Source organism: Eurypyga helias, unplaced genomic scaffold (genome assembly GCF_000690775.1).
Source record: "Eurypyga helias isolate BGI_N326 unplaced genomic scaffold, ASM69077v1 scaffold48287, whole genome shotgun sequence".
Taxonomy (NCBI): Eukaryota; Metazoa; Chordata; class Aves; order Eurypygiformes; family Eurypygidae; genus Eurypyga; species Eurypyga helias.
Window position 1 is genome coordinate 1,666 of NW_010263420.1, and position 11,141 is coordinate 12,806.

The following is an 11,141-nucleotide window of genomic DNA, read 5'->3' on the forward strand; positions in this document are numbered from 1 at the left end:
ACTGATGTCTCTCCCCAGATGGCCAGGTTGCTCCCACAGAGACACTCGCAGGTTCCCCCCTGGCCACTAAAACGTCGCTGTTTGTGACCGGAGCAGTCCTGATGCGTCCCCTCTGGAAAGGCAGGTCATCTCTGGAGCCAAGCTCTGCTGGGGTCTGACCTGCCCAACTCCTGTTTGGCTGCAGATTGCAGTGCCAGTTCCTCAGAGCGTTTCATTACGGTAGTGAAAACTCTTCTCTTTAAAAAACGTCAGTTCTGAAGGCTTTTTTTCAGATGTGCTGGTTTAATTTCTTGTTTCCTTGTTTGCTGTTGAGCGATAATCTAATGTGCTCAAAGCTAGATCAGGTTAATTAAACACAAGTTCCCAGCAAAGGAAAATGTGAGATGCACAACTAAGAAAGCTCATATTCCTGGGAGTTAGTCTTTTGAGAAGCTCTTCTAGATTCCTGTTAACTTTAGTGAGGTTAAATTCCCTTCTAAAACCTGCTCTTCCCTACCTGGGAGCCGTTCATGCTGAGACTTAACTCATTGGTAAACTGAGGTTGGCAGGTAGGTTTGAGACTTGTTGGCAGAAGGCCATACAGGTATATGTACATGGAGACTGTGGAGACACTCAGTGCTTCAGGGGTGAAAGCATAAGCTTTATATTATTTTAAGAAAGAAAACATTGAAGTGGAGGAGCCTAAGCTTACTGTGCTCTGCTAAAACATGGAAGAATATTCTGGCAAGCCCTCCCAAAGTATTTATTCTCCCTCTACTAAAGGTTAATTCAGTAGTGAATGATATGGAAGATACACTGGACTCTTGATTAGCAGAAATGCTATTTAATTAGACAAGGACTACAACTCAGCAGGCTAGTTAAACCCTTCTGAGCTCCTGCGGCTCTATTCCAGTCAGAATTTGTGTGGAAGTAGTTTTTTTCTTCCTTATCCAGTAAAGCTGTATTACAAGATCACCAGGTGAATTTAAATCTTATGGAAACTAAATTGAAACTGAATAAAATATTAAAGTGTGAGAGTCATCAGAAATGTAATGCTTCAGCAGGCAGAGCCATTGAGGATGAGAGCAGCAGTGGACAGAGGTTGGTATCCTAATGGAAATGCCCAAAAGAGATGGGGTGGGGTATATAAATTCTTAAATGTTTAAGTTTTCCTGGAAGTATTTGGATAAACATATTGAATCTATGGACACTTTTCTCAACACCTTGGCTCTTCTCTATTTCTTCCTCTGATTAGGTTGGTACTGATTTATTTTGCCTGCTCTCACTTTCTCATACACCTTTCCATAGCCTGATATTCCTTCTTTTGCTATGAAGTGGAAAGATGGCAAGAATTTTGTGTGTCTGACTGGCTTGTAAAACAGAAACTGGCAACAACTGTAAAATAAAGAAGTGGTATATTAGGTATTCTTACTGCATATAACTATAAATATTTTACGTTTAGTTAAGCTCAGAGCTCAGTGATTAACACCCAGGGGTCTGTGCATAATTTTTTATATTTATTGTATTTTATGCATGCTGAAGCAATGCGAAATTAATCAGAAAAGGAAAAATAATTGGGAATTTGCATTGATAAAGCGGTGTTAGCTTTTTGAACGTTATTATTCTTATGTAAGAAAATACTGTTGTTTTTAAAGAAAAATCTTAATTTAGAGAGATTTAAACATACCTTTTCTGCAGAAATGAGTACTACTTTATGGGTAAAAAATACTGAATGTTTGCTCAGTATAAAACTACATATATTGTGAGCCTGGCTTGCTTAGCCATCAGTTTAAGTTGTATCAAAATAATTGTAATTTGTACTGTGCTTGTTTTGTCTTTGCAGATAAAATGATGGGAAGCGCTATTCTTCAGCGGAGCAGCTTATCTGTCAGACTGGTGTCTGTCTGCTTGCTGTGTGCATCAGCTGGAAAGCAGTGTCAGATCCAAAATGAAATGGCTGACTGCAGCCACCTAAAGCTGACTCACATTCCTTCTGATCTCCCCAGCAATATAACGGGTTTGGACATTTCTCATAATCAGCTCAGGCAGCTAGGTCCTGCAAATCTGACCAGTTACAGCCAGCTAGTTTACTTGAACGCAGGCTACAACAGCATCTCTAAACTGCAACCAGAATTGTGCCAAAATGTGCCTCTGCTGCAGGTTCTGAAGTTAGAACATAATGAATTGTATAAGCTCCCCGACAGGGTCTTTGCTTCCTGCACCAACCTGACTGAGCTCAATCTCGGATACAACAGAATAGATATAAAGAATGATCCTTTCAAAACCCTGGAGGTAAGCTTTAGAAATGCACCTTTTTGTGTAAATAAAGTAATAAATGGGGAATTTATTGTATTTTCCAGTGTGTGCACAATGGCTGCTTATTGGCAACTGAAAATACCCATCATAGAATCTTTCTTCATTGTTTTTCTAAAGACAAGGCCTAGTGGCTTCTTGTGTTGGAGCACACTGAAGTCTCAGCCACCCTTACGAGTCAGTGCTCTCCATCCCCTTTACCCTGTTGCATCCCGAGGCACCTCTCCATGCAGTATTTGTGCTGGGAGAATAGCAGCAGCAGATGACGTATAGGGTGAAGTGGGTGGTGTGACATCTGAGTTGCCTGGGGTCTAAAAATGGTAGTTAGCCTAAATTCTTAAGGTCAAAGTCAATTCTTAAGGTCTCAGATCAGGAAGGCCGGTGCTTAGGCTGGATGTAGTATCTCCAAGGACTTGGGGATTGAGAAAGAGTAAAACCCTTTTTAGTCTACCTTTGTTTTTCCTGGTAGTTTACATGTAGTTAAATATTCTTCTCTATGGCATCTATGAGGTTAGGAGACCAGCACAGGAGACAGGAAAAGACATTTCCATTGTCTTTGCACCAAGCATGGCATAATGCAAGAGGAAGGGCCTGAGGACAAAAGAAAATAGAGACAGTGTGTGGGTACTAATTGTTGCACAATGCTTAATGAGCATGCATGTTGTTTTGAACAAGTCTGAACTTTCCTTCTAAACTCAGTATTCCAGTTCAGCGATACAAAATGTACTTGCTTGCCTTGTAGCACTGCTGACTCTCGACTAAAGTAATTCTTTGGTTTGCAGTAGATGTTGTAGTGGGTTAAGACCATGAACACAGTGAAAGTTACAGCTTCCTGCAGGAGCTTGAAAACTGCCACTTCTCTATTACAGACTTATTCTAATTGTATTATTGCATCTAATTTCTAATCAATTAGACTCTAATACAATATTTCAGAAAGGTTTTGTATTATGTAAAATAACAATAATTTTATATTCTTCTGTTTGCATCTTCTCCCCAGAACTTGAACAGTTTGGACCTATCTCATAATTTTTTGAAGTCAGCAAATTTGGGTTTGCAGCAACAGCTGAAGAACCTTCGTGAGCTCAAGTTGGATAGCAATCAAATCACTGAGTTAAAAAAGGAAGACTTCAGCTTTCTCAGCAACACCTCACTGAATAGTCTTGATTTGTCATCAAATCCACTGAAAGAGGTAGGAAGCATTTCAGCAGAAATTCAACAGGTGTAAGTATAAAATGGAATCATCCTGATTTATCCTTTATGATTGTATGGCATTCACTTTACATTTTTGATCCACAGAGGTCAAATATAAACCCATTCTATTGTATACACCATTACTCCTGACCTCCTGTGATACATGGCATTCTTTTTCTCGCACTGAAATCAGCAAGACCTGGTTCCGTGTAGATCAGAGGTCTCAAGTAAGAGCTAGATCCAGTAGGTCTGTAAACCCTTACCAGGGGTATTCTATGCAGGGTTTTTTTTTGTTTTTTTTGTATGTGCTGAAGGTGAGCCGCTGACAGACTTTCTAAGTGGGGAAAAAGTGCAGTATTATGCAAGGCTAGTTATGCAGTCTAGGTCTGCCTTTCTAGTTAATCAAAGAGAACGTTCATTTGTGCCTGTGGGGTACCCCAGAGAAAAAAAATCATTGCAGAAAAATATAATCACTCTTTTAAAAAACAAGTGGGTGTTTTCTCTGCCACCTACCTCACCGCTCTCTGTGTTACAGCATGATTCTTTGAAGAGTGACGGGAAGTGTTGCAGTTCTAAACTGGCTGACCCTCGGCATATGAATACTTAGTTTGCATGAATTTGCTTGGTGGTGGTTTGTTTTGTGGGGGTTTTTGGGTTGTTGTTGGGTTTTTTTTGTTTGTGTTTCATTTGATTGATCTGTAAAGAACAAGTATATTGAAATTACAGGAATATTTTAAAGTGCCATAAGCTTGTACCAACGCTGAGAGTCAATCCCACTGTCCTTTTTCCTACATCCTAAGTACTCCTTAGGACTGCTCCTTTCTTGGGCAGCACTATGTTATGCTTGTTTAACCTAGCCCTGATTTTACAGTACTGCTGTCTGAAAAGCAGTCTTGTGTGTTTGAATCATTCTGACAAGGGGAGTATTTAATCATTCAGCTGATACCTGAATCAAGATACTGAATCCAGCACTACTTGTGATTTATTGTGAAAGCAAGTGTGTAGTATCACATTTCATGAGGGTAGCTTCTGCTTACACAGAGAAACTGGGTTTCTTCTTGGCTGTCTGAAGGCCTAAATAACTTTTTCACCCTGTGTCTGGTTTTGCATTAGTACATGGGCATCCCTAGCAGATACCAATAAAAGAAAGCTGAAGAAAGAGATTATCTCAGTTTCTAAGACACTTCCAGTGAAAGAGTTTTGCTGGTCAATACACAATTGTAATTAACTTGCATCTCACTAAGCAACTTTCTGTTTTTTTCTACTCAGAACTATGATAATCATATTACAAGTTTTAGAAGTATCATCACAAGAAGTATCCAAGAGGATACTCCATACTCCATCTCCAACAGGTGTTTGTCTGAACTTGACTGAAAAAAACCCCAAGTGTAGTAGTTACATTCTGCTTGAAAATGTTGTTTGAAAACCTTTCCACATTTTGGCTTTATGGGGCTACTTTCTTACATAATCCTTTGTTCAGGTCAAAACTCATTTTTCCTTTCAGTTTCATGTAGGATGTTTACATGCAATTGGAAATCTGTTTGGCCTCGTACTGAACAACGTTGAACTTGGTGAAAATCTCACAAAGAAACTGTGTACGGAATTATCAAACACAGCGATTCAGAACCTCTCGTTGAGCCATGTGAAACTTTCATACATTAGCAAGTCAACTTTCCAGGGACTGCAAGGAACAAACCTTACAGTTTTAAACCTTTCCCAAAATTCTCTGTCTGTGATAGAAGATGACTCCTTTCAGTGGCTTTCCAGTTTACAATACTTAAACCTAAAGCGTAATAACATCCACGTATCTTCACGTTTATTTTATGGATTATCCAGCCTCAAATACCTGATTCTGATAAATTCCCTTACTGGGAAAATTGAAGACTTTTCCTTCCATTGGTTATACCATCTGGAGTACCTTATTATGGATAATAACAATTTTCCGGGAATTACTGCTAATACGTTCACAGGTCTGAACAGCCTGAAATACCTGAGTCTTTGTAACTGCAACGCAAACTTACAAAGAATAACTAATAAAACGTTCTCATCACTTGCCAATTCCAGTTTGCAGGTTCTCAACCTCACAAAAACAAGAATCTCTACAATAGGAAGTGGGGCATTTTCCTCCTTGGGACACCTGAAAATCCTCGATCTTGGTCTCAATGAAATTAGTCAAGAGCTTACAGGTCAGGAGTTTAAAGGTCTAAGTAATATACAAGATATTTATCTTTCCTATAATAAAAACTTGGCTTTGCGAAGTGAATCGTTCATTTTTGTCCCAAGCCTTAGAAAACTGATGCTGAGGAAGGTAGGTTGCAGTAATCTGGCACTTACTCCGTCACCTTTTCATCCTCTACGAAATCTGACTGTCCTGGACATCAGCAATAACAACATAGCAAACATAAAAGAAGACGTGTTTGATGGACTTCACAAACTTGACATTCTGGATTTGCAGCACAACAATTTAGCCCGACTTTGGAAACAGGCAAATCCAGGTGGCCCTGTTCTTTTTCTAAGAGATCTTCCCAACTTGCATGTTCTTAATTTAAAATCAAATGGGCTTGATGAGATTCCAGTTGAGGTTTTCAAGGGTCTGTTTCAATTAAAAAACCTGGATTTAGGATCAAATAATTTGAATTTGCTTCCAGTGACTCTGTTTGATGACCAAGCCTCTCTGAATTCATTGAACCTTCAGAAAAATCTGATAACCTCAGTTGAAGAAAACGTGTTTGGCCCAGCGTTCAAGAGCTTGAGAATACTGGAGATGGATTTCAATCCATTTGATTGCACCTGTGAGAGCATTGCTTGGTTTTCCGATTGGCTTAATGGGACCCAAACATACATACCTGGATTGAGCTCCCGGTACATTTGCAACACCCCACCTAAATATCACGGTAGTCTGGTGATGCATTTTGATAGCTCAGCCTGCAAAGACAGTGCTCCGTTTAAACTTCTGTTTGTGATCACTACCGCTGCTGTCACACTAGTGATTTTTATTGTTCTTATCATCCATTTTGAAGGATGGAGAATAGCTTTCTACTGGAATATTTCAGTAAATCGAATACTCGGTTTTAAAGAGCTTGACAGACAACAGGAAGAGTTTGAATACGATGCCTATGTTATTCATGCAAGACAGGACAAGAATTGGGTGTCTAAGAATTTCATCTCTCTGGAAAAAAACAACCCCTTTCAAATTAGGTTTTGTTTAGAAGAACGGGACTTCGAAGCGGGCGTATCTGAATTTGAAGCCACAATTAACAGCATGAAAATGAGCAGGAAGATTATTTTCGTTGTGACTGAACACCTTTTACAGGATCCCTGGTGCAAAAAGTAAGTAGGAAATAAACTTTTAGATAAAAAAGGACAAATGTCCTTGACAGATTTTTTTAACAAGGGAATCTTTTTTGCTGTGTAAGGCAGTCAAAAGCATCATTTAATAAAAAATACCATGCAAATTCTACTTAAACATATTTACTTAATGCATAACTTCAGAATAATTCCTCAGTTGAAGTTAATTGCTCCACATGTACATGAGTGGAAATTTGAAATTTTGAAATGTTTTTTTCAGTAAGGCAAGCTGTCACCTGTGCAGATTGCTTTCCTTAAAATTACATGTTTGAAAAAAAGCAGTAATGGGTGATATCACTTGCATCTAAAGATGATTTTTATTTGTCTTGAATGAGTCTTTTCACCTTTCTTATGTAGTGATCTTGAAAAGAAAGGAACTTTGCAAAATGAGGCTGTAGCAAGACAGTAGACAGGTTATATTTTTAGAGGATGATTTTTTTCTTTACGCAGAAGGTAACTAATTTATCATAAGTAATAGCAATTTAATATAATTGAATAAAGACCCCTATTTGCACCCAGTCCTTGCAGTGTGCTATTATGTGAGTTTTTAAAGGGACTGTTTGTTTTTTTTTTCTCTCCACATGAAAGAAAACATGTATTTTCGTCTTATTTTTGCTTCAGATTTAAGGTGTATCATGCTCTTCAGCAAGCTATTGAACAAAGTCGAGACTCCATCATATTGATCTTTCTTCATGATATCCAAGATTACAAGTTGTATCATGCACTTCACCTGAGAAGAGGAATGTTCAAATCTCGCTGCATCTTGAACTGGCCAGCCCAGAAAGAACGAGTCAGTGCGTTTCGTCAGCAGTTACTGATGGCACTTAAATCTAATAGTAAGGTGCACTGAATATTGAAAGTACAGATTTGAATTATGGGGTCATTTTATTGCATATTTTCTATCACTGGAAAACTGTCAAGCCTTCAGGAATACATGAAAAAAAGTTTTTCATGCTGGAAAGATACATAAGAGTCACTATAATTTAAGTTTACTTGTGTATATCATCACAGCCTTCCAGTTCCTGAAGGGCCTACAAAAAGCTTGGGGCGGGGGGGGTGAGGGGGGGGGGAGCTTTTTACAAGGGTCTGTAGTGACAGCACAAGGGGCAATGGGTTTAAATTGGAAGTGGGGGAGGTTTAGATTAGATATCGGGAAGAAATGCTTCCCAGAGAGGGTGGGGAGGCACTGGGACAGGTTGCCCAGAGAAGCTGTGGATGCCCCATCCCTGGAAGTGTTCAAGGCCAGGCTGGATGAGGCTTTGAGCAACCTGGTCTAGTGGAAGGTGTCCCTGCCCATGGCAGGGGGGTTGGAACTGGATGGTCTTTAAGGTCCCTCCCAACCCAAACAATTCTGTGATTCTATGATACTTGTGTTCTTGCTGATACTTTAATTCACCTGCACTGAAGTGACATGTTAAAATGGGTCATGATCGATAGTCATTTCAGTCTGTATCCAAATGTGGTGGCAATTCTGAAAAGCAGTGTGAATGACTGATGTCCTAGGAAACATGTCCATCTGATGTACTGCAGAAAAGACAGACTCTCTACTTTAAAGGGATATGTAAAAGCGGGCACAATAACGATCAAATGGCAAAATCTGTGTAGGAGGCAGAGCGGACACTACTGCTTGCTTTCGTACCACAAGGCGCCCCTGAGTGAAATTAAAACTGGAAAGCTCTCCATGTGAAGAACAGTAACATGGAAAGTTATTTATGTAGTTGAAACCAAGAAACACAGCAGAGGTTCAAAGTGGTTTTGAAAACCTCTGTTTCAAGAGAAAGTCACAGAAAGAAACTTGACCCTGTGAGTAGCCTGTTCAGATCACGCAGTGAAGGATGGCTTATGCCTTCTGGGTGGGGCAGGTACTGCTGACTATCAAAAACACGTTTTCAGACTAACGAGTCAACTGATGTAATAAATGTGGTATGATTAAAATAACCCATTTTATTCTTCCCTACTTAAATTCAGACAGCTGGCAGAAGGAGGTTTATATTGAGAGATGTCACTCTCATTCTCTGAATGACCATAAAATGCTACACGGGCCATTACACAGAACTTGGAATTTTTGCCATGACTGTATACAGCTTTGCCTTTGATAGCTAAAAAGCAAATAGTAAAGAAATCAGAGACAATTTGGTAGTTTAAGTTCTTACGTACTCATCTAGTTTGGTTTTTCCTTAACACGCTCTACAGAACCGTGGGCTCGTTAGCGCTTGCCGGAGCATGTACGTACGGGCTAGTAGCTTGATCCGGAGAGAGCAGAGAATCGGCAAAGTGTACTCTGACATGATGCTCATCATGTCTGAGGCTGGTTGCAATTTTATGGAGTGTTTGAGCACAATTCACTGTAAATTAGACACTAGACAGTCATTTGTGTGTTTTTGTTCATATTTCATTGCTGTTCCAAGGACCTTACAAAACAGTGTAAATTTTTAGTATGTGTGTGATCCTTCAGTATCTCAGGAATATTATTAAATTGCTTTTTTCCCCTAGCATTTCCCTCATCAATTTCAATACCATCATTGCTCCAAGCTTTAGAAAACAGCTTTCAGATAGTTGAGCACTTCACAAATGATGAGAAAAGCTGCTTTAAGTGTTACATGCATAGATGAAAACGGCTAGTCTTTAATAGGTTTGTGTGTCCCATGATGATAAAAAAAAATGTAAATGAGAAAAATAATTAATTAAGTAGATTTTGCATGCACCAGAAGAGCGACGGGGCTGTCCTCGCTTGCTCAGGAAGTCCTGGGTGAAAACAAAAAAGGCTTTGTTTACAGTTGAAGTGATAGATGATGACTACAGTCATAGGATTATCTCCATTGTGATGCTTTCATCTCATCTTTCTGACCTTTTCAGGCGAAGTGACAAATTCTTTTTTCGTGCTTAGGCCATGAAAGTTGAGGAGGCCAGTCTGTAAGGATGGGGTGCCAGGTATGCACCCTGTCAGTCGTTCTTTCGCTTATTTAAAGACTAACATGTGAAAGGGTTCCTATGCTCCCTAAATCTGTAATGGCACACAGTAGTGGAATTTCTCATTCCACATCAATATAAATTGTTTAGAAAATATTAGCAGTTTGCATGGATATTAAAAATGGCATAAAGATGAAGAGAATGCATGGAGAAATGCTGAGGTGAAATGTGATATCAGAGGTCAGACTGGATAATCAAATGGTCTTTTCTGGCCCTTAAAAACTGACAAATGACAGCGTGTGTAAATTCTATAATGAGTTTTCTTGTTACTACAGAATCAGTCTCAGAATATTGAGAAAATGTGTTACAGATGCTTAGTTTTGTAAAAAAACTGAAAGTACTTGCTGGTGAGTGAAAATAATTGATAAAAGTATGATGATGTGTTCTAAACAGTTATTTTAGTACCTACATTCAGTTTAAAATACAACAGAAAGACATTACAAAAGCTCACAGTGAGATTTAAACTGTTAAAAAGGCACAAAAGAAATAAGCACAGGGCCAATGTTAATCATCAGTTATAGCTGACATAAGATTTTCATATAAATTGAGTTACCTACTTCTGCTCAGTTCCCGTACATTTGTTTGAGAGTAGTATTGAGAGTAAACGAATGGGCTTAGCGTGGTAATGAGTTATAAGTGCTTTCAGGCTTAACAGTCTGTATCTGAGCTGGGCAGTTTCTTTGCAGTGGGCAGCGTCGGACTGTATTATGCTGATTTGCTGAGGAGTTGGATACCAAATAAATGAAAAACTGTTCCAAACTTGTAGTGTCAAAGATATTACCTAGGACTAAAGAGGAATTCTCTGTATTGAAAGCAGAATGTCTAAAGGACTTGAACAAGGCAGAATGCTCATCTGTAGATTTGGGGTGGCACCTCACTGTTTCTGTGATTCTAGAATGACAGGGAGTAATGAACAAGTTGCAGACCGTGATGTTCATAATAGGTTTTATTCCACGTCTTCATGCAGGGTTACTTTGTGGCTGCAGCCGAGATACTACACACCGACGTGCTTTTTGGCATCATGAGGAATAAATGCAGACTGTGCTGCTGTTAGGTTTATCATAGAATGGTTTGGGTTGGAAGGGACCTTTAAAGGTCATCTAGTCCAACCCACCTGCAGTCAGCAGGGACACCTTCCACTAGATCAAGTGGCTCAGAGCCCTGTCCAACCCAACCTTGAATATTTCCAAGGATGAGGCTTCTACCACCTCTCTGAGCAATCTGTTCCAGTGTTTCACCACCCTCATTGTAAAAAACTTCATAATATCTAGTCTAAATCTCCCCTCTTTTGGCTTAAAGCCATTACCCAAGCCCCGTCGCTACAGGCCCTATTAAAAAGT

The 11,141-nt window shown here is 39.4% G+C and overlaps 1 protein-coding gene across 1 annotated transcript in view; it reads left to right on the top strand.

The window, feature by feature from the left end:
- The window catches only part of TLR3 (toll-like receptor 3), a 9,337-nt gene extending 1,578 nt beyond the window's left edge, over positions 1–7,759 (top strand). Inside the window, exons 2-5 of the mRNA XM_010156014.1 lie at positions 1,823–2,271; positions 3,290–3,481; positions 4,988–6,813; positions 7,453–7,759. Coding sequence (XP_010154316.1) covers positions 1,828–2,271; positions 3,290–3,481; positions 4,988–6,813; positions 7,453–7,681 — 2,691 coding nt within the window. The 5' untranslated portion in view covers positions 1,823–1,827 and the 3' untranslated portion in view covers positions 7,682–7,759. The remainder of the gene's footprint in view (positions 1–1,822; positions 2,272–3,289; positions 3,482–4,987; positions 6,814–7,452) is intronic.
- The last annotated feature ends 3,382 nt before the right edge of the window (positions 7,760–11,141 follow it).